The sequence below is a fragment of the Anabrus simplex genome, chromosome 5, assembly GCF_040414725.1.
Source record: "Anabrus simplex isolate iqAnaSimp1 chromosome 5, ASM4041472v1, whole genome shotgun sequence".
NCBI lineage: Eukaryota > Metazoa > Arthropoda > Insecta > Orthoptera > Tettigoniidae > Anabrus > Anabrus simplex.
The window spans coordinates 6,020,614-6,045,237 of record NC_090269.1 but is presented as its reverse complement, the minus strand read 5'-3'; the positions used below and the strand labels follow the sequence as shown (position 1 = coordinate 6,045,237).

At 40.1% G+C, this 24,624-nt stretch overlaps 1 protein-coding gene across 1 annotated transcript in view; it reads right to left on the bottom strand.

The window, feature by feature from the left end:
• The window catches only part of LOC136874257 (WD repeat-containing protein 97-like), a 125,545-nt gene that overhangs the window by 38,054 nt on the left and 62,867 nt on the right, over positions 1-24,624 (bottom strand). The window contains exon 4 of the mRNA XM_068227710.1: positions 4,829-5,004. Coding sequence (XP_068083811.1) covers positions 4,829-5,004 — 176 coding nt within the window. The remainder of the gene's footprint in view (positions 1-4,828; positions 5,005-24,624) is intronic.

Sequence of the window (24,624 nt, the reverse complement as noted above, 5' to 3'; positions counted from 1 at the left end):
AGACGGAAGGCACAGAGAGCACGAGTCAGCCAAGAAGACACCTCACTTACAGCTGAGTATAAGTCGGCGAAGAAAGAATTGAGAAATGCTATCAAAAAGAGTAAAGTCGACAAATGGTGGAAAATGGCTAAAGAAGTGGATGACGATCCATGGGGTTTAGGATACAAGATCGTTATGAAGAAACTTGGAAATTTCTCGAACCCGATCATGGACTCAAATGCAATGAAGGATATTGTGAATACATTATTCCCAGATCATCCTGAGAGGTCTGCTGATGATGATGATGATGAATTCATAGATGATGTGCCACTTTTTACACGAGAAGAATTGATGAGAGCGATTAGGTCCCTTAGAAATAAAAAGGCCCCAGGACCAGATAGTATTCCAGCAGAGATATTAAAGCTGATAGCAGATTTCTGTCCACAACTACTGCTGAAAATGTACAATAGCTGCCTGCTATCGGGGGTGTTCAGTGTTCGCTGGAAAACAGCTCGGCTAGTTTTAATAAGCAAAGGAAAATCTGGGGGCTATAGGCCTTTATGTATGCTGGATACTGCTGGTAAAGGATTAGAGAAACTTTTGCAGCCAAGAATACTTTCAGCAGTTCAACTAGCTGGGGACCTCTCTGATCGTCAACATGGTTTTCGAGGAGGGCATTCGACAATCGATGCAGTATGGGAAGTGTTGAATACAGCTAAAAGGGCACAAATGGGTAATCATCACTCTCGTAAAGTGACACTCCTTGTGACCCTTGATGTTAAGAACGCTTTCAACTCGATCAGTTGGAATGACATATTGGAAGCACTTCAGAATACTTTCAAACTACCGGAGTATCTCATGCGCATAATGAGAAATTATTTGAAAGATCGTAATCTAGTATATCACACAGAAGATGGGCAGAGAGTGAAACGGCTCACAGCTGGTGCAGCACAAGGGTCCATCCTTGGCCCAAATCTGTGGAACATAGTATATGATGGATTGTTGAGGTTAGAGATGCCGGAAGACACAATGCTAGTGGGCTATGCTGATGATATAGCTGTTTTGATAGTTGCTCGAAATTTGGAGTTGGCTCAGTTTAAGCTAAATCAAGTAATGCGACGGGTGAAAGATTGGATGGCGAATCACAGATTACAGCTTGCAGATCATAAAACAGAGATTGTTCTCTTGACAAGAAAAAGGATCACGACCGTCATTCCAATGTATATTGGACAAACAGAAATTGAAACATCTAGAAGTATAAAGTATCTCGGAGTGACACTTGATACCAAACTTACTTTTTGGGATCATATCAAACGGGTGACAGATAAGGCGGTGAAAACAACGGATGCGCTGAGTAGATTAATGAGCAACGTTAAAGTTCCGAAGTCTAGCAAACGACGACTTCTGATGTCGATAGTTCACTCGACACTTCTATATGGTGCCGAAGTCTGGGCTGAATCTCTGAAGTTTGAAAAATATCGGCGAAGGATAGCTGCGGTACAGCGGAGATCAGCTTTGCGTATTACAAGCGCGTGTCGCACAGTATCCGAACCTGCGGTCCTTACGATAGCAGCGGTAGCACCAATTGATTTACTTGCCTTAGAGAGACAGGAAGTCTGGCGAACTCACGGAGAGCTCGGAAAGAAGCGCGCTAAGGAGCTAGCTTATAGGCAACGAATGGAGCGGTGGCAGCAAAGATGGGAGGAAGAACCTCGAGGAAAATGGACTAAGCGGCTGATACCACGCCTAGCTGATTGGGTTGCCCGAGTTCATGGCGAGGTTAACTTTTACATTACGCAACTATTGACGGGTCACGGATACTTCCGTAAATTTCTACATAGAGTAGGTAGACCGAATGACTCGGCGTGTATTTATTGCAATGATATAGACGATGTATTTCACACATTTTTCGTTTGTTATCATTGGTCAACTCAGAGAAGATGTTTATATACTGAGCAAGGAGAGTTGACGCCAGAAACTATTGTGCAGGCGATGCTACGAAACCAAGAATCTTGGGATCAGATAGCAGTATATGTAGAAGGCATCCTGCATCAGAAAAAGAGAGATATGAATGCTCATGAACAGCAGTAAGGAGAAATAAGGAAGAAGAAACCTAACAAATTAGCACGACACCGCCCTGAAGTAATGCGAGAGCGGTTCCGGGGCGGAGATATACGTCGTGGGAAAAGGGTGTGTGGGTTTTAGTGAGTAGGAATCTCACACGCTTGTGAAGTGCGGACCCTCACAAGTGTCTAATGAAAGATTTCCCACACTTCCCTCGTAAAAAAAAAAAAAAAAAAAAAAAAAAAAAAAAAAAAAAAAAAAAAAAAAAAAAAAAAAAATATTATTATTATTATTATTATTATTATTATTATTATTATTATTATTATTATTATTGTTTGATTCAATTCTATAAATTGATTTTGCTATGTATTAATTAATTATTGCTTGCTTCATTGTAGTTAATTTATTGTGTATACAGAGTGAACCAAAATTCGTGCACCCGGGCGTTGTAGCTGCACTCCTCACATGCCAGCAATAAAAAAATGTCTCTTACAAAAGTTCGTCCTGCAAGTATATCCGGCAGAAAAAGGACGTTGAATAGTGGCAATCTGGCAACACTGTAACCACATGTAGGGTAACTACCTCTGTCAGCACATATTAGTTGTGCTGTACAGTTGGTGCAGTCGATAGAGTTTTGGGTTAGCATGCAGGAGGTCGAGGGGTCGATCCTGGGTTGAGATGTATGTTCTTTATTTCGTAAATGTAGTCCAGGTAGTATGTATCTGGCATCTAAATCATCAACAGCAATTGCAGCGGGTCCTCTAGAAACCATCTGCACTTACATACTACGATCCTGGAAATGGACGAACAATTGTTTTCATTGGTCAGCTTTGAAAGACACCCTACCACGTTGTGGGCGTGAATTTATTCGCTTACGCTTGAGAAGGGAAGGGGAAGGAACAGGAGGGGGAACAAAAAATGTTGAAGCAGAAAATCACATACCAATAAGATACATTCAAATTATAGTGCAGGTGTACTTCAAGTGTCTGTAAGCATCTTTTGAGTCCAAGAGAATAATTTGAAGTTTCTTATTATACAATTTTCTAAAATAATAAATGAAAAGCATCTGTGACAGTGGTCACAGATTGGCAGTTCTTTGGCCAATGATAGTGTAGGGTACGGAGCGCTGCTCGCCTATTGGTCCACCATGCTGGAGGGGCAGTTGCTGTTTGGCTGTTCCTCAGCCAATGATTGAAGCACTATGGAGCCTGACGTTGGTTGACCTGCCTTGGCAGAGAAAACCCCATGGCACTACAGCCCTGAGGGGCCAAGGCCTACCAAGTGACCACTCTCATCCCAAAGTCCTGTAGATTACAAGGTGTAATGTGGTCAGCACAAAGATTCCTCTTGGCTGTTATTCTTGGCTTTGTACACTGGAGCTGCCATCTTATCGTCAGATAGCTCCTCAGCTGTAATCACATAGGCTGAGTGGACCTCAAACCAGCCCTCAGATCCAGATAAAAATCTCTGACCTGGCTGGGAATCAAACCCGGGGTCTCTGGGTAAGAGGCAGGCATGCTACCCCAGGGCCGGCACAGTACCTAAAGTAAAGAACCATAAATCCAAACTAACTGGGATTAGGGATCGTTTGGATTATTTAACATTAAGAATTTCATTCTTCAGGTTCCGTATTGAATAAAGATTCACAATGGATTGTTTGGCTTGACAAGTTTTTGTATGATTAGAATTTTTGTCCAAATTCCAGCATTGTGTCACAACCAAGAAGATTGGCTCATAATTGATTCACAGGAATTACTGAATCAAATTCCAGCATTGTGTCACAACCAAGAAGATTGGCTCATAATTGATTCACAGGAATTACTGAATTGACTCCATGACTAAATGGTTAGCGTGCTGGCCTTTGGTCACAGGGGTCCCGGGTTCGATTCCCGGCAGGGTCGGGAATTTTAACCATCATTGGTTAATTTCGCTGGTACTGGGGCTGGGTGTATGTGTCGTCTTCATCATCATTTCATCCCCATCACGACACGCAGGTTGCCTACGGGAGTCAAATCAAAAGACCTGCACCTGGCGAGCCGAACATGTCCTCGGACACTCCCGGCACTAAAAGCCATACGTCATTTCATTTTTTACTGAATTGACTAGTGACTGATTTTATGGAGCAAAGTGTTGTAACCAAACACTATGAAACCCAATTAACTTTGTTACATTATTTTACTTCGATTTCTGACTGAAACTGCAACTAATAAATTTCATCTTTGGTTCTATATTGACTTGACAATATTTATACAAAATTATTGAAAATAATTTATTTTTAGAGGTCCACCTGTTCAATACAAGAATGAGACTATTTACTAAAAATAAATAGCTTTGTTAAAAACTAGAATACATTTCAACCCTTATTTGAGCCATCTTCAACTGGTAATCTGGTGATCATTAACTAAAATATACTGAACATATTGAAACATGTCATACTAAAACATTTTTTGAATCTGTATAAATATTCTGACTCAAAGTCCTATCAGAATACAGAGAGCAGTATTATTTTATATTGATTTCATGCATGAATAGTAAAAATACACATCATTTTTATTCAGAAATGTATCTTTTCATTTTATTAAAACTTTGGCACTTTAAACATTTGATTTGGATTAGCAAAGTTTTCAGATTATCAGAATTTCGATTAGTGGGACTCTACTGTATTTCTCATCACGTAACGTTTGTTCCTCATCTTACAAAATTCTTGCAACATGACTTAAGTTAAGATTTCCTTGAGAGCATCATATAGAGAGAAACTTAACATCAGTAACTTTCCAGCCATTACCTGAGTAACTGGAATACGCTGCATGCTGGACTTTCATGAGGGACGGTGAGATCTGAACGGTAAGCTGTTCTCCTGTCACTGGACTGATTAACCGCACAGAAGAGTCGGCACACAACACGACAGTCCGGCATGGATAACAAGGGTTCATAGTAGTGTACAACATAGTTGGAGGTGCACTAAAGACAGGAATAAAAGCACATAGAAAAGGCTCTCCTTAGCTATCATATTTCATAAATCAGAGAAGGCATATAACATTCAAATAATCCAGTCTGGTTTTAACAGAGGTTCTAATCTATGTCATAAATGCACTATCTAATCAAATCTGTACATGTAAAATAGAGACGCCGCTGCTACTACAAGAGGCAGCTAAGGCCTTGATGTTGTTCAGTACTGCGAGATACATGCAAAATTTAATGGAGCAAGGAGTTCATTGACCTCAGATGTCGAAGGGTTATTGGTTGTCACATTGGTAAGCGGTCAGTCACGGACATTTCCATCCTTCCCATATTTCCCAAGTCAACAAGGAATACCAAAGAAATATCCGTCTCAACCGGCCAGAAAAGTCAGCAATACCTGAGTATGCCCTATCGTTGGGACATGATGTCATGTTCCAAGATGTTCGAGCTCTTACCCACACAAAACACTACAGGTCTAGGATTATAGGGGAAGCTGTGGAAATACATAAAAATCTTAACAATTTCAATTAAGTAATACATGGTTGTTAGTCATTCTATACTTTCTATATTTTTATTTTGTTTCAGTGTTTTCCAAATTCATATGTTCATCATCACCAAAATATGTGTTAATATCATACTTTCATAATGTGTGTACCCTTACACCATCTCACATCATTATCATCCTCCGATTTTCTCCGCACACTTCAGATCTGTTCTATTCTATCCTGATGTCTTTCACTGCATTTTATTTTATTAGTTTCTATTTATTTCTTCTACCACATTCGTCTGATGTCCTCTCACGCACACACGGTGGAGGTTAATGTTGTCGTTAGCTCCCATTTGGAGCGCTGGGCCAGCGTACTACTACAGTTCTCCAATGGTAAAACATTCAAAACCTCAGTACTGTAGAAGAGTTTCTCGTGAACGGTCAAGATCTTCTTCTGAAGACGCGGAGCAAAGTTCTCTGTAAAGAGTTTTACCTTGTTTCCTTGACACGTCTACAAGTACGGGACGCAAAAGCATCAATGTGAACATTGGGAGCGGCAAATGCCAGCCTGTATGCTGCCCACAGCAACGTTTAACAGAGGTGGGAGTGACAGTGTTGCAGTGGACTTGGTCCTCTCATAATACAACAAAGCCCATTATAGGCAGACATTTTGCCCATCTGAGTACTGTGCGCAGTAGAAGAACAATTCAGGTATGTTTCAACATATTACTTACTTTCTATATCATCATCATCATCATCAGTCGGTTTACTCATTGCTTCACTTCATTAGTAACTGCATCCTTAACGAGATTTTTCCATCCTGAGTGGTCTTCAGCTCTGTCTACTATGAAGAGGTACACTGGTGATCTTTGCTTGGTCTAACCATCTACTTGTTGTTCTGCCTCTTGGTCTGGTGCCTTCAATTTTGCCTTGCAGAATGGTCTTTTCTAAATTTTCTCCTTCTCTCCTCAAAATGTGTCCCAGGAACTGCAGGTAACTTTCACTAACGTGGAAAGATAAACGTTTTTTGATGCTCAGTTCTTCTATCATGGAGGCATTTGTTCTTCTTTCTGTCCATGGTCTATGGAGCATTCTCCACCAACACCATATCTCAAAGGCATCTATTTGGTTCTTGTCACTAGCCTTCACAGTCCAGGTCTCACAACTGTACAGGAAAACAGAAAATACCAGTGATTCCACCAATCATATTTCCACTGTTTTGGATAATGCTCGGTTCTGCCAGATCTTTGTAAGCTTAACCATTGCGGCACGACCTAGGACAATCCATTGTTTTATTTCTTTATCACAATTTCCCGTGTTACTGATTATGGAGCCCAGATATACACAACCATTCACCAACTCCAGGTCTTTCAGGCCTCCTGTTATTTTATTTTATTTTTTTGCTAGTTGCTTTACGTCGCACTGACACAGATAGGTCTTATGGCGATGATGGGACGGGAAAGGCCTAGGAATGGAAGGAAGAGGCCGTGGCCTTAATTAAGGTACAGCCCCAGCATTTGCCTGGTGTGAAAATGGGAAACCACGGAAAACCATCTTCAGGGCTGCCGACAGTGCGGTTCGAACCCACTATCTCCCGGATGCGAGCTCACAGCTGCAAGCTCCTAACTGCAAGGCCAACTCACCCGGTGCATCCTGTTATTTGGATTGGGATTTCACTTTGTCGGTTGATAACCATTAGTTTGGTCTTGTTCATGTTAATTTCTAGACCAAAGTCCGAACTAATGATTGTCACTCTAGAGAGCAATTCATCAAGTTCTTGTCCACTTCCTGCAATGAGTGTAGTATCATCAGCGAAGCGTACATTGTTGATTTTCCCTACCACCGATTGAAATTTCACTATCCTAGCCATCCAGTACTCTTCTCATTATATACTCTACGTAGATGTTGTAGAGCTGAAGTGACAATATGCAACCTTGCCCGACTCCATTTGTCACATTGAAAAATTCTGAGCATTCACCATCCACCCTTGCGGTTGCATTATGACTATTATAAAGACCTTTCAATAATGACGTTAAGTGTTTGGGACTCCACATTCATTGAGCACTTCCCACAACTTGTCCCACTTTCCATATATATGTCTTTTAGGTCGACGCCCTGAATAAGTAGCATGTGTATTTAAAAAAAAATATATATACATCTTGATTTGACACTTGTTTGTTCCTTTAAAATACTTATATTACTATTCTTTCAACAGTAATCCATTTGGGGATCAGACAGTTCAACTAGGTTGCAACCTTACCACTTTATTTATTTACTAGCTGATGTACCTACGCTTCACTACGGGATCCTCAGAAAGATTGTCTTTGTGGCTTTCCTAAGTGAAGTCAATTTAGGCCATTACAAAAACATCAGTAGGAATGTAGTGATACTCAAACAAATGAAAGAAAAACTGCACATTTTCTCACTTTTAACGAACAGTACTACGGTGTGTAAAAAGTTTTAAACAAATATATTAAAAACCACCATTCCAATACTTTACAATCTTGAAGTTTAAGATACAAATGTTACAAAGATGTTAAAATGGGACATGTTTCTCTTAAACTTCGTAAGCATCTTCAGCCACACTTAATCTAAAACAAAGTCAGGGCCCTGAACTGGGTTCCTCATTGAAGTATAATACATGTATTGATACAAGATAAAACATTCATAAAAATCTAGTCTGTGGAGAAAGCGATGCTTAAATGTAACAAAAATTCAATAATAAGCTTGTCGTAGTGTTATATGTACACAGAATGAATATTAGTGTTTGTCTAAAAATAGTACAAGTTGATTATTTGTAGAATGAGACATAGTCATAATGATCTAACATACAATTGGATTGTACAAATTATTTGATATTAATAAAGCATGGATTAATTAAAATATCAAAAAATAAATCTTCGAACGTTGTTGAATGAGAATCAGGTACGTAGAATTACAGTAGAGTTGTTAACTCCAAGTAGTTGCGTAATAAGGTCAAAAGGCGCTTGAAGCATCAGTGTGTAGAAGTGGAAGTGTTGTGTCTCTTTCATGGAATAATCTTTGTAGTAGATTGTAGTCATGAGCTGTCTTGCATAGATTCAACAAATAGGGTGTTCAATAAAGCCTTAGATGTGGGAGAATTCGCAGTGTGGCTCGTCTCAAACAACTAAAAAGCCAAGTCACCTCTCTGTCAACATAAGGATCTTCGACTAGTCTTGTTGGTTGTTTTCCATGAAGGCCCGGTAAAATGGCTACTCGATACCCCTCTGTAAACTTAAAAAGGTAATTGATATGGTCTTGTAAATTGTACATTGTGCCTAGAGAGGTCTGAAAGTGTAATTTAATTGAGCAAAGATGCTCTAATCCAAATTGTAAAAGTTAATAGTTGACTTGAGTAGGCTGTAAGGGTTTGGGAGCGTAGAATTGCAGAGCATCGAGGCTCTTTTCTTCAAATGTAAAATATATTTGTGTGGTGCCTTTGGAAGGCCGTAACCTTTAACTGTTGGAGCAAAGTGCTCTTGAAAATTGTGTTTTAAATATCCTGTAAGAGAAATTGGGAGATTCCTCTCCTTGTCTATCCGTCCAAACGCAACAGTAGTGATGTAGGGACCTTGTAAATAGGGAGCTGGAAGCTCGAATTTAGTAACTAAACTTTTCTAAGTTTTTCTGTTTTTCATTTTTGTACAAAACTACCGCTGTACCTGAAATCTTGTTGTTTGTTAAAATGTAATATCTGAAAAGAAATATAACCTTTATTTTAAAGTTTTAAATTAATCTTTGACTATCGTAGATAGACCTATTCAAATCAGCACCTTCTTTCACCTCCCTGTGATGCACGAAAACTCTGTAGTAATAATAATAATAATAATAATAATAATAATAATAATAATAATAATAATAATAATAATAATAATTTGGAAATGAACAGTGTTTTGAGTAATTCAGGTGAACTCATAATAGATCCCAGCGAATCGCTGGAGAGGTAGAAGGAATATTTTGAACATCTTCTCAATTTATTTTATTTATTTATTTGTTTATTCGTGTCAGTAGCACAATATAGATTATAGATTGCAAATTAGATAAAATATATGAAATTACAATATTACATAAAATTAAACAGTTATTTACAAAATATCAGCCCACAATTTGGCCACGTTAACAGCACTGATACTGGCCTGTGCCAGATCAAGTTCTGTGCATAGAGGGCAATTAATAAGGGCCTTGTTGTTTGTACCATGCCACATTCACATAGGGTCTGATCCTCCTTCAGGAGGCCCCATTTCTTCATATTGTCCTTTGATCTTCCAATGCCTGCTCTTAGTCTGTTCAGTGCCTTCTATGTAGTCCAGGTTTCTGCACGACCAGGGGGAAGCTTTTCCTCCAATTTCAAGTATTCTGGATGAAAAGCGATCTTCTGATTCCAGAGTAGAAGTCTGGTCTTCCTTGCATCTGCACTAGCGGGGGATGAGGAGCGCATAAAACTGTTCCTGGACTTCAGTGGAGTGGGTGGTAGTTTGTGTCCACGTAGGGGGTGGGCTGAGCTGGCAGAAGCCCTTAACCTCTCCACATTTGCAGCTACTTCGCGTCTGATCTCAGGAGGGGCTATTCCTGCAAGGGAGTACAGTTTGTCTGTTGGTGTTGGTTTCAGACATCCTGTAATATGTCTGCATGTTTCATTCAGGGCGACATCGACCTTTCTGGCATGTGTAGATTTATACCAAATGGGACTAGCATACTCCCCTGCTGAGTAACAAAGTGCTAAGGCTGTTGTCCTTACCGTATGAGGGTGAGCGCCCCACTTTGAACCTGTCACTTTACAGAGCAGGGAGTTCCGAGAGGAAACCTTTGCCTTGATGTTTGAACAGTGCTCCCTGTAAGTTAGAGAACGATCCAAAGTAACACTCAAGTATTTCGGTGTGTAATTATGTTCTAGGACTTTGTCCTTCCAATTCACTTGCAGCTTCCTGATGCTTGTTTGTTCTTCAGATGGAAAGCACATACTTGAGTTTTTGATGGATTTGGTTTGAGATTATTGGTCGCATAGTAGTGAGACAAAATATCCAATGCTGAAGTGAGATTGTTTTCTACTCTTTCAAAGCATTCACTCTGAGTAGCTAAGGCCAGATCATCAGCGTATAGGAAGCTTTTAGTATGAGGTGGATGTGGCTGGTCGTTGGTATATATATTGAAAAGTAAGGGAGCTGGCACACTTCCTTGAGGAAGACCATTCTTTTGTGTTCTCCATTGACAAGAGAAAAACCTCCCAGAAGGGTGTATTTACATGTGATATTGCCATACATCTGGGTGTCTCCTGGGCAACGGACTAGGACTATTCCTAGATGGCTGATTCTCTCACTCCAGTAGCACTATTACTAATCAGTATGGTTAATAAATATTTCAAAGGGTCCTTTTCAGGATCAAAGCTAACAATCCTGTTAGTAAACATAGAGGGCATCTTCTCAATGCAAAAGGAAATCATCCTGGTGGTGTTGCGAACAGCCAAGCTCATGGGGAGGAGGAAAATGATGAAATTAAGCTTGACGAAGTGGAAAGGATGGTAAATAAACTCCATTGTCATAAAGCAGCAGGAATAGATGAAATTAGACCTGAAATGGTGAAATATAGTGGTAAGGCAGGGATGAAATGGCTTCATAGAATAGTAAGATTAGCATGGAGTGTTGGTAAGGTACCTTCAGATTGGACAAAAGCAGTAATTGCACCTATCTATAAGCAAGGGAACAGGAAGGATTGCAACAACTATCGAGGTATCTCATTGATTAGTATACCAGGCAAAGTATTCACTGGCATCTTGGAATGAAGGGTGCGATCAGTCATTAAGAGGAAGTTGGATGAAAACCAGTGTGGTTTCAGACCACAGAGAGGCTGTCAGGATTAGATTTTCAGTATGCGCCAGGTAACTGAAAGATGCTACGAGAGGAATAGGCAGTTGTGTTTATGTTTCGTAGATCTAGAGAAAGCATATGACAGGGTACCGAGGGAAAAAATGTTCGCTATAATGGGGGACTATGGAATTAAAGGTAGATTATTAAAATCAATCAAAGGCATTTATGTTGACAATTGGGCTTCAGTGAGAATTGATGGTAGAATGAGCTCTTGGTTCAGGGTACTTACAGGGGTTTCACCTTTGCTTTTCGTAGTTTACATGGATCATCTGCTGAAAGGTATAAAATGGCAGGGAGGGATTCAGTAAGGTGAAAATGTAGTAACCAGTCTGGCCTATGCTGATGACTTGGTCTTAATGCCAGATTGTGCCGAAAGCCTGCAGTCCAATATCTTGGAACTTGAAAATAGGTGCAATGAGTATGGTATGAAAATTAGCCTCTCGAAGACTAAACTGATGTCAGTAGGTAAGAAATTCAACAGAATTGAATGTCACATTGGTGATACAAAGCTAGAACAGGTCGATAATTTCAAGTATTTAGGTTGTGTTCTCCCAGGATGGTAATATAGTAAGTGAGATTGAATCAAGGTGTCGCAAAGCTAATGCAGTGAGCTTGCAATTGCAATCAACAGTATTCTGTAAGAAGGAAGTCAGCTCTCAGATGAAACTATCTTTACATCGGTATGTTTTCAGGCCAACTTTGCTTTACGGGAGCGAAAGCTGGGTGGACTCAGGATATCTTATTCATAAGTTAGAAGCAACAGACATGAAAGTAGCAAGAATGATTGCTGGTACAAACAGGTGGGAACAATGGCAGGAGGGTGCTCAGAATGAGGAGATAAAGGCTAATTTAGGAATGAACTCGATGGATGAAGCTGTACACATAAACCAGCTTCGGTGGCGGGGTCATGTGAGGCGAATGGTGGAGGATAGGTTACCTAGGAGAATAATGGATTCTGTTATGGAGGATAAGAGAAGTAGAGGTAGACCAAGACGACACTGGTTAGACTCGGTTTCTAACGATTTAAAGATAAGAGGTATAGAACTAAATGAGGCCACAACACTAGTTGCAAATCGAGGATTGTGGCGACGTTTAGTAAATTCACAGAGGCTTGCAGACTGAACGCTGAAAGGCATAACAGTCTATAATGATAATGTATGTATAAATTTATTTATTTTGTGTCAGAGTGTTGAAAAAACTTAAAACATAAATAAGGTATTATATACACACACACAAAAAAAAGTACATTTTATGTCACAAAACATGTTTCACACAATGTTGCCCAGAATTGGGCAACAGAATTTCCCTCTTCAGTGGTTTGAATCAAGTCTTGAAGTGTACAATGAACAGGGCAGGACTGACAGTCATACAGGTGTTGGGTAGTTTGTTGCTCCTCACAGTTGCAGAAGTCTGACTGATCTTTCAAATAACCCCATTTTTTTTAGGTTATCCTTAGATTTACCTACTCCACTCCTCAAACGATTCAGTGCCTTCCAGGTTGTCCATTCCAAATGATGACCAGGGGGTGGAGATTCAGAAGGTACCATACAATCAGAAAGATGCTCCATTTTTGCTCACCACATATCACAACGTCCTGTTCTTGTTGGTTTATCCAGAGCCTTGGAGACATTGAGGAAACTTTTCCTGGACTTCAGTCTTCTGGGTTGAGGTCAAAGTCCAAATAACGGGTGGTTGCTTGTGAGATCCACCTTTGACCTCTCTTGCCTTGTAAACACTTCTCACCAAATGTCTGGAGGAGAAATACCAGACAAGCAGTAGAGTTTGTCAGTGGGAGTAGGTTTAAACACCCAGTTACTATTCTACATGTTTCATTAAAGGCTGCATCCACTCGCTTCATATGGGCTGACCTGAACCGGACAGGACATGCATACTCAGCTGCAGAGAAACTCAGAGCAAGAGCTGAGGTTCTTAACAAAGTTGGATGGGCTCCCCATTTGCTTGAGTCAAGTTTATGGAGGATGTTATTTCAGGCTGAGACTTTCTGTCCAGAGTTAACACATTCTTGTATGTTAAGTTCCAGTCTAAGGTGACACCCAGGTACCTTGGTGTAAAAACAATGCTTCAGTTGCTTACCCTCCCACGTCATGCACAGTTGTCTAGTAGCTTCTCGATTTTGAAGATGAAATGTACACACCTGGGTCTTAGTCGGGTTTTGCAGTAGCTGGTTCTTCTAATAGTACACTGAAAGTTCCTTAACTGCATTTGAGAGCTGCATTTCAGTGGTTTGAAAGTCATCGCACTGGACCGCTAAACCCAGGTCGTCAGCATAAATGAAGCTTCTTGTATAGGAAGGCCTTGGCTGGTCATTAGTGTAGATGTTAAAGAGGATTGGCGAGTGGACACTGCCCTGGGGAAGTCCATTCCATTGATCCCTCCACCTACTGTACTTTCCTTGAAACTCAACAAAGAACCAGTGATTCTGCAGGAGAGTTTCAACAATCTGCATGAAACCATAGTCTCTGGTGAAGTTATAGAGCTTGGTGATCAAAGTTCTATGATGCACTATGTTATACACTGCTGTAAGGTCCACGAATACCATTCCTGTGATTTTACATCTTTCAAAGCCATCCTCTATGTGCTGAGTTAAATTGAGCACCTGTGAAGTGCAGTTCCTTCCAAATCTAAAGCCCCCCTGTTCTGGAATAAGATGTTGATCTACTTTAGATGTGAGGCACTCAAGTAGGATCCTCTCAAATATCTTATATATGATATTTGCCTGTAGCTCTTAGGATCTAACGGATCCTTACCTGGTTTCAAAATAGCCATCACTTAAGACTTCCTCCACACCTAAGGTGTCTGTTTACTTTGCAGGCAATTGTTTAGAAAATGAACAACCCACTTCCTTGCTCTGGAACCAAAATGTCCTATTTGTTTCACTCTCATATCATCCAGACCTGCAGCCATGCCATTTTTGAATTTCTTTATGACTTTCTCTAGTTCCTCTAGGGTGATATTATTAGTGAGGTCACTAGACTCCTTGTCTATTTGGAATTCTATTTTAACTCTATTCATATAACCCCCTATTTTTCCATTGAGCAAAAGTTGATGAGCATTGGCATCTGGGGTCGGGCTTTAGTGAAATTATTATTAAGCCTCTTTACGAGTCGCCAGGCTTTCTGACTACTTTTGGGCATGTCCAGCTCTTCAAGGGTAGATATCCAACGATTTTGTTTATCTTCTGCTAACATTGTTGTCAGCTCTAGACCTTTCTGCATAGTCTGTTTCTCCAAAGGGATTCATCTCGATTAGATCAATGTATTCAGCCAGCAGAGCTGAGGAATGTTGATTGAGACCAGGAACATAATTCATTCGACAACCTCTGGGAATTGACTGTCTGGAGCTCTTGTTCACTGCATCTACAAACAGGTCGTAGTCAGTCATAGAAATACCTACATCAGATACAGCATCTTCCGGATATGCAGTGAACATGTTCCAGTCTGCTTTCTTAAAATTATATCGCCTGCAGAAAGGTACGCTCACGGGATGTACCGCAGCAAATACCTGACACATGACGCGTCTGTGCTGTGTGTGTGGTATAGGGGTGCCGATGTTCTTTATACACTGCTGAGCAATTCCTTCGCTAACAAAGATTAGATCAGGGTTATAACCCCGTTGCCAACGTCTGCTGTTAAAAGAAGGAGGTAGTTTAACATCGTGTAACAGTAGCATCTGGTGGATCTCAGCCCATTCCAGCACAGCCTCTTCCATCTTCATTCTCATGTTCATATCCCCAGACGTTGCTTTGGCTGTTAAAGTCACCATAAAGTCACCAATTACAATGTGGACAGCTTGATTGTCGAAATTCCTTGGTTTCTGGAAATGGAATGCAGAATTTGGTGGTTTATATATAGAGGAAACAGTGCAATGATTTAACTCAACTGTAAGGAGTTCTACATTAGCATAGTCAGATATATCAATGGATAGGACCGCTACACCAGGTTTGACAAATATTGCACTTCCATGCCTCATATGAGGTCCCAAAATTGTGTTTCCTTTAGTGCGCCGTTCATTTAATATTGTTATGAATTTGTGGAAAATTATGACTCTGTTCTTCACTTTAGACCTCATGTGAGGTGATATTAGTTACAACTATATCTATGAGATGACAGCACTTCCTTGCAGCTGCGAAGTTGTAGGCAGTTGTGGTGCTCTTGTTATTTGTGTGTTTCATATAAAGACTAAATTATTGAAATTGATACGTCCTTCACAAATATATGCAACTGATAAGTAAAAATGTTTTATATAGCAGTAAAGCATGCTCTTTCCAATGGTATTAATACTTTTATTGTACATGCAATTTTTACCATTATTTTGTGTAATAATATAGGGGCCTCATATGAGGTCTAAATGTACGAGAGGTTATGGTTCACAGTCATAACCTCAATTAGAACTACACCATATTGTAGTGTTTTGGTGGAATTTTTTATGCAAACCAAGACAGACTACTGATGTTTCATGGCACATTTGTCATATATTCTCATTTCTATGCATTTAGAACAAAATGGATGAAGAACCAGGACCGTCTGTAGAAAATGTAGTCTTCACAACAAATGTCACAATATACTCTGCACCCTATCAGTAATACCTGGCAATATGATATACCATCGCTTTTGCAAGATACGGAAGTATTTGCACTTCATTGACAATCAGAACATTCCAGCAGACATCAATGATCAGCTTATACGTTTACGTCCTATGATTGACCATTTCAAGCACATCTTTAGATGTTCTTCCCAGCCAGAAGAATTTTCATCAGCTGATGATATGGTCTCTTTCATAGGCCGATCAAAGCTGAAACAATGTATGAAGAGTAAACCCTAAAAATGGGGCTTCAAAATTTGGGTCTCAATCAGTTCTTCAGGATACATCCATAGCTTTGAGATCTATCAAGGAAAAGTGCAAAATGGTGAAGGTCATTCTGAATTTGGAGCAGTTGGTGATGATGTTCTTAGGTTGCGTGAAGACGTGTGAAGTTCAAAAGCCATAAGCTTTTGATAATCTGTTTACGTCGATTAATCTTCTCTAGAAACTTCTTGAAGATGGCATTTATGCTTTCAGGACTATCAGAGCTAACAGGCTTTGTGGTGCTGATCTCAAGCTGCGGTCTGTGAAAACCTTGAAGAAGGAACCGAGAGGATTGTACTCTGTTACGTCGCAGTTCAACATCACAATAACCTGCTGGCATGATAATTAATTTTTACATGTAGCATCTACATTTGCTGAAGCAGAACCTGAAGGTGTCGAAAACTGCGCGCAATCATTGAAATTCCACAACCATATTCCATCAGCATTTGCAATTCCCACATGGGTGGCGTACATCTAATGGACTGCTTGTGGGTCTTTATCAGCACACCATAAGGCATAAAAGGGAGTACTTCAGAGTATTCCATTATCTACTGAATGTGACCATTGTAAACTGTTGGATCCTCTGGAGAATGAACCCAGATTGTGAGAAGCTGGATCTGTTAGAATTCAAGTCCTCAGTAAGTACTTCTCTCATTTACATGGGAAGCAATCATGAATCCAAGAAAGGAAGACCCACTTCACAGATGCCACCAGCAACCAAAAAATGGTTGAAAATGAAGGCTACCTATAAGCTGGGAAAGGATACAAGTGCCACCTTCACGGTTGATCAAGGAAAACCAGGTATGTCTGCCTTCGCTTCCAATATGCCCTTTGTCCACAGTGTTTTGAGGAATTCCATAGCAGGAAATAACAACAGCCACTCCTTAATGCAAAATTTAGTTTGGTATAACGTGCATGTAAAACTGACATCCACCGCACAGTATCTCCGAAGAAAATTATTTCTTATTTCTCAGTTCAGTTGTGTTGTGGTGTGTGTGAACTCCCTTCATGCACATAGGCCTCATATGAGGTCCGTGGAATTTTCAAACAAAATGAACTATTATTTCTTTAACATGATTGTGTTTTGTAACACTACAATATGGTGTAGTTCTAATTGAGGTTATGACTGTGAACCATAACCTCTCGTACATTTAGACCTCATATGAGGCCCCTATATTATTACACAAAATAATGGTAAAAATTGCATGTACAATAAAAGTACTAATACCATTGGAAAGAGCATGCTTTACTGCTATATAAAACATTTTTACTTATCAGTTGCATATATTTGTAAAGGACGTATCAATTTCAATAATTTAGTCTTTATATGAAACACACAAATAACAAGAGCACCACAACTGCCTACAACTTCGCAGCTGCAAGGAAGTGCTGTCATCTCATAGATATAGTTGTAACTAATATCACCTCACATGAGGTCTAAAGTGAAGAACAGAGTCATAATTTTCCACAAATTCATAACAATATTAAATGAACAGCGCACTAAAGGAAACATAATTTTGGAACCTCATATGAGGCTTGTGCGCATGAGAGGGTTAATTTATAATAAATGAAGCATGATAAAAGTCAATCTTTCTTTTAATGACTTTTAGAGTAATTGCCTAGTTGTAAGTGCTAATGTCTTGGTAATTTCACAATCTACATGTGGATACTAGCTAGGAATACGAGTAGGAGACGTCCTTCTGCGTAAGTTAGATATTTCCACGGTATATATCAGCGTTCTTTTTTTCATTCGGAACCCATAGCCCGTAATCCATGAACGGCGACAGTTATAATTATATTTGAGCTAGTCTGGATCTTGTGCGTCCTTACCTGGACGCGGGAACGGCGCAGTAGAGACCCTCCTTGGAGGCAGCTCTACCCAGGGAGTGGCGCCCCTGCCTATGTGAGTCCCAGAGCACACTGACCCGGTGTGTAGTATCTGGTAAGGTCCCAGCTCAGGGTTACGAGTGAAGACCTCAACGACATCAACAGCGGAGAGGGTGATCTTCGGTACGGCGGAGATGTTGGAAGAGGCAGCCCTGTACTTGGGGATTAATACGAGTACAACACACAAAGGGCACGACGGTTCCACATGTTAGTGGCGGTACCCTGACAGCGTCTGTTCCCCATGTTAGGGGCGGCTGAATCATAACTCACCAACACGTCTGGCAAGCGTGGTGTTTTATTGCCGAACACCCTCCATAAACTCCTATGACTTCGAATTTTCAAACAAAACTACCCCAGGTGAGCAGAGTGAAAGACTCAGAATCTCACACTGACAATACGTCAGTCTGCCTCAAGGATTCTGGGGGAGGCAAAAATTCGAAAAGAACGACTAAAAAAGTAAGAATAGCCACGTACAACATAAGAACTATGAGACTAGCTGAAGACCTGGAAAGGCTAGAACAAGAACTGCATGACATAAAATGGGATATTCTGGGTATTTGTGAGACTTGCCTTCAAGGAGAATAAGCTGAGACCCTTCCATCAGGTCATGTCATCTTACGTAATAATGGGGATGCTTCTACACATGGGGTTGCTATTCTTGTCAATAAAAATATCAAAGAATTCATACACAAGATGATTTCTGTCTCTTTCAGAGTGATATATATAGTCTTCAAATTGAATAGTAAATTCTCCATACAAGTCATACACGTCTATGCTCCAACCAGTACTTCTGACGAAGAGGAAGTGGAACAGCTGTATGAAGATATCACCAAAGTGAAAAATTCAGAAAAGACACGATTCTGTATCATCATTGGAGACTTGAATGCAAAAGTGGGTCAAAAGGAAATCAGAGACCCAGAGAACATTGGTATATATGGACTAGGTGATCGAAACGAAAGAGGAGAAAGATTGCTAGAATATCTCACAGCCGAAAATCTCTATTGTATGAATGCTTTCTTTAAAAAGCCCATCCAATGAAAATGGACATGGAAGAGCCCCAATGGACAAACCAAGAATTAGACAGATTTTATCCTGACCAACAAGAAGAAATATTGTACAGATGTTACTGTTCTCAACAGATTTGATACAGGAAGCGACTATAGGTTAGTTCGAGCAACCTTCACATTTGACCTCAAACTTGAACGGACCAAAATGACAAGGGGGTACACTTTTCCAAGAGTAGAGGACTTAGAAAAGCATCAATAATCATTTCAACAAGCTCTTACCAAAAAACTTAACCAAAAGAAGATTTGAAATACTTGGACGTGAACGAACTTAATGAGAAAATTACAGTCAGTATTCAAAATGCAACAAAAGAGATCCCATTGAAGAAAACTAACAAGAGGAGCCGACGTTCACTTAATACCATGAAGCTCATTAAGGACAGGAAGACAATGGACAGGGATACAGCAGAATACAAAAATCTTAACAAGACCATTCGCAAAGAAATAATAAAAGATCTAAGGAAATTTAATAATAACATGATCAAGCAGACAATGGAAGAAAATAAAAACATTAAGATTTTAAAGAACAACATGTCTACAGGAAGACTAGAAATTACAAAACTTAAGAATCAAAATGGAGAAATAGTCACAGATAGGCAAAACATTACTGAAGTTATTAGAGATTTCTACTACAAGCTGTATACATCAACCATTAATAAACCACCCAGTGATGAACAACTAGCCCAGAATTATACACATGAAGTAACACCGGAAGTAACCACTGCTGAGATTGAAAATGCACTTAAACAACTAAGGAACAAAAAATTCCCTGGAGAAGATAAAATAATGAATGAAATGCTGAAATTAGGTGGAAGAGATCTGCTAGAAGCCGTGAGAATACTCATCAACAAGTGTATTAACTCTGGAAGAATACCAGAAAATTGGAAAAATGCTGAAGTGATACTTCTCTTCAAGAAAGGTGATAAGGAAAATTTAGCGAACTATCATCCTGTGAGTTTGTTATCACACCTTTACAAGCTCCTGACTAAAATTGTAACCAACCGTCTCACAAGAGAACTGGATTTTTATCAACCTACCGAGCAAGCGGGATTTCGTAAAGGTTTCTCAACTGTTGAACACATCCAGACTATTCATCTTCTTCTTGAGAAAACCACTGAATACAACATCAAGATTCATCTGGCCTTCACTGATTATAAAAAAGCTTTTGACTCAGTGGAGATTTGGGCAATCATGAAGGCACTTCAAAATGCCACGATAAACTCAAGGTATATAAAGCTCCTGGAAAACATTTATGATCAAGCAACAATGGTGATCAGAGTGGACAAAGACCTCATCACCAATAAAATCCCAGTTGGCAAAAGAGTTCGCCAAGGTGACACAATCTCTCCAAAGCTGTTTACCCTTGCCTTGGAAGATGTATTCAAAACCCTTCATTGGGATAATAAAGGAATAAAAATCAATGGGTTATATTTGAACCACCTGCGTTTTGCCGATAACATTGCGCTCATAAGTAAAAATCTAAATGAGCTAGAAAGCATGATGCAAGAATTAAAAACTGCTTCTACTAAGATTGGTTTGGAAATGAACATTAATAAAATGAAAATACTAAGCTCAGACAGTCGACCACTTAAAATGGGAAACGAATATATAGAAGCTGTTGACGAGTACATCTATCTTGGACACAAGACAGAACTTGGAAAAGACAACCAACGTGCAGAAATTCCTCGCAGAATAGGTATGAGTTGGACTGCATTCCGAAAACTAAGATTCGTCCTCACCAACATGGATGTTCCAATTAACCTGAAGACCAAGGTTTATAATATGTGCATGCTGCCAGTTACTACTTACGGTCTGGAAACGATGACTCTGACGAAGGAAAGTGCTCGCAAGCTTCAGCGAACACAACGAGCCATGGAGCGGCAGATGCTAGGGATCAGCCTTAGGGATAAGATCCGTTCAGAGGACATCAGGAGAAGAACTAATGTAATAGATATCCTAGAGAAAGTAACAAGACTAAAATGGCAATGGGTAGGACACATAGCTGGACCTCTAGGATTGTTTACTGGAGACCGTGGGAACACAAGATAGGCATTGGAAGACCGCAGAAGAGATGGCTCGACGACATAAAGCTGTTGGCTGGAACACGCTGGTTCCAAGTGGCTCAAGACCGAAGACGATGGAAGCATATGGTCTTGATATTTCTGAGCAATGGGTATTCAGGGAAACAGATTGACGAAGTGCTACATCCTAAGCCAAAAGGCAGATTGTCACGTGATTCTCGTCCTTTGAGTCTGGCCTTCTTGCCATACGTGCAATCTGTCATGGATAGGATTGGCAATATTCTCAGAAAGCACAATATCAAGACCATTTTTAAGCCTAATATCACCATAGGCAATTGTTTGCGATCTGTCAAAGATCCTATTGGTTTAAACTGCGCTGGAATATATATGATTCCTTGCTCCTGTGGATCGGTTTATGTCGGCCAAACATGTAGGAAAGTAGCAACAAGGGTTAAAGAACATCGCAGGCACTTACGTCTTTGCCAACCAGAGAAGTCTGCTGTGGCAAAACATGCCATACATAATGACCATCAAATAATTTTTGATGCAACTTCTGTCATTTGTAAAGATAAACATTTTATTCCCAGAATCATTCATGAGGCGATAGAAATTGCTAAACGCCCGAATAATTTTAACAAAGGTGATGGCTATATACTGAGTAGATCATGGCTACCTTCCATAGTTAACTCGTCAACATCTTTCTCCGTGACTCTGGAGACCCTGGAATGAACTACATTTCTAACAGGGTCTCTCTATCTTGAGTTTGTTTACTAAGGAGAGACCGTAGCCATTTTGCTTTGTTGTTGCTCTGAAGACGATCCTGGTCGCAGGATTGAAATGCGTCAGCTGGTATTTATTTAATATTACATGACCTAATATCCCCAAATAATTATCATAATATTAATAATAATAATATGGCCTCAGCTACCATGTGCAGATATTTCAATTTGATGTCATCTGGCTGTCTGCTTGTCAATTTCAACATTCTGTTTTACTCTAGGCCTACTAGATGGCAGACAGAGTAAAGCGAAACTCTCTTTGGCATCTATGGCTGAGATTTAATGAATTTTGTTGGGTAAACACGAAATGTGGCCCAGAGATCTTTTACATGTCGACATCGACTTTTGTCTGCTCTTCAAAAATCTGACTACCTCTGCCGGGTTTGAACCCGCTATCTTTGGATGTGAAGGCCAACACTCTACCATTGATCCAAAGAGGCTGCTATCTGAAAATATCTATTATAGATACAGAGGTATAATTTTTTTAAATCCTTAACAATGCCCAGTCCAGAACATTTGTTAGGGATATTCAGGCCATGACCAGAATGGGAGAAAAGGAACCCACTGTTTCTACACTAAAACAGACTTATGAAAACATACCAATGGAGCGTATCTGGGAATGCCTAAAAGAGCTGCAGGTTCCCCACAGCCTTGTTGCAAAAGTGAAAATGATGTATAGAGAAGGTTGTCCAAATGGCTTGAAACAAAGAGAGGAATACAGCACAGTAGTCGTTAACTACCCCTCATCTTTATTACCATTATGGATGCCATAACAAAGGCACTAAAAGGGAAGGGGCAGCAAGACTTAACAAGACTTATAGACAACACTGTGATCTGGGGTGAAACCGAAACGGACGTGGAGAAAAGGCTGCAGAGATCAAGTCGAGAGTTTGACAGATGTGATTTAAATACCAGCAAGGTTACAGAGGGGAGATTAGTGTTCTCCCCAGAAATTTTTGTCAGCCGGGTGTCAGGAATAAGTAGCCGGGCGGGTAATTGGGCATAAAAGATGGATATGATATAATTTCAGTATATTCCCCTCAGGGCATTGATAATATCGGACAGGTAAACATTAACTGCAAAATTGAACTATTTTAGTGTTATTACAAACAATCACATAACAGAGTATTTTGAACTTCTATACTGTTCTACTGTTCGTTCATAATCATGTAACATGGGAGCTTACAATTTCGTTGCTGTGGAGTGCCATATGGATTTATGACGTCATTAAAACCACGCTAATTCAGGCGCCACTCACATACGACACTATGCGGTAGAGTCAAGTTAAACATTTAAACTCCGATGCAATTGATGCAATTATTCTGATAATAATCAAGATTTGTCATATAAATAAACAGTTTTGCAGTATTTCAATTTAAATTTGGAACACCCACAGACTCAAATGAATGAAGAAATGAAGACCTACAACCTGTTTTCCAGTCATTGACCAGGTCAGGGATGGAATGAATGAAGCCCCCCATCTTGCGGCGAGGATAGGAATTGTGCCGGCTGCTGCACTCCTCTGGGACAATGATTAATGACTGACAGATGAAATGAAATGGCGTATGGCTTTTAGTGCCGGGAGTGTCCGAGGACATGTTCGGCTCGCCAGGTGCAGATCTTTCTATTTGACACCCGTAGGTGACCTGCGTGTCATGATGAGGATGAAATGATGATGAAGACGACACATACACCCAGCCCTAGTGCCAGTGAAATTAACCAATGATGGTTAAAATTCCCGACCCTGCCAGGAATCGAACCCGGGACCCCTGTGACCAAAGGCCAGCACGCTAACCATTTAGCTATGGAGCCGGACGACTGACAGATGAAATGAAATGATATCGGAGAGTGTTGCTAGAATGCAAGATGACAGGGAAAAACCAGAGTACCCGGAGAAAAACCTGTTCCGCCTCCACTTTGTCCAGTACAAATCTCACATTGAGTCACTAGGATTTGAACCACAGAACTCAGCAGTGAGAGGCTGACGTGCTGCCGCCTGAGCCATGGAGGCTTCACCCAATGACTCAAATATATATTAATATTATGAAATTAGCACATATCTAGGTTATGTTAGCCAGGCAGAATGTAAAAATGGCAGGGTGGTCAGCCCATTAACAATATTCTGGGGAGAACACTGGAGATGATGAATCACAAGTCATATGACACCTAAATGGACAGGTTTCCAAAGTTGGGTAGTACAGTATCAAAAGACAGGTTCACTACAATCTAGATGTATGGTACTGGCACTAAATTGATGAATCGTGTTCAAGATATCAATTTCAAACCTGACAGACAAATGAGTGCTTATGCCACCTTGATAAAAAAAGGTTGGAGTTAATAAGATGGAAAGATTAAAAGGTGATTACAATGGTTCTCCGCCATTTATGGTGTTGAATGACTTGAAGTCAAGAAATGGGACAAGAAAGAAAAGAATTATATCAAAATTAATTGTCCTATGGTCATATGCAAATACAACAGTAATGTGTGCAACCAGGCGATAGAGGCTTATTGGATATTCTTCAAAAGCAAGAAATGGATTTTGAAAACAATCCTACACTTTCTAGACCTCAGAGGTTGCTGTGCATGGATGGGGTACAGAAAAGCAACAGTTCACCATGATTTAGCCAAAAA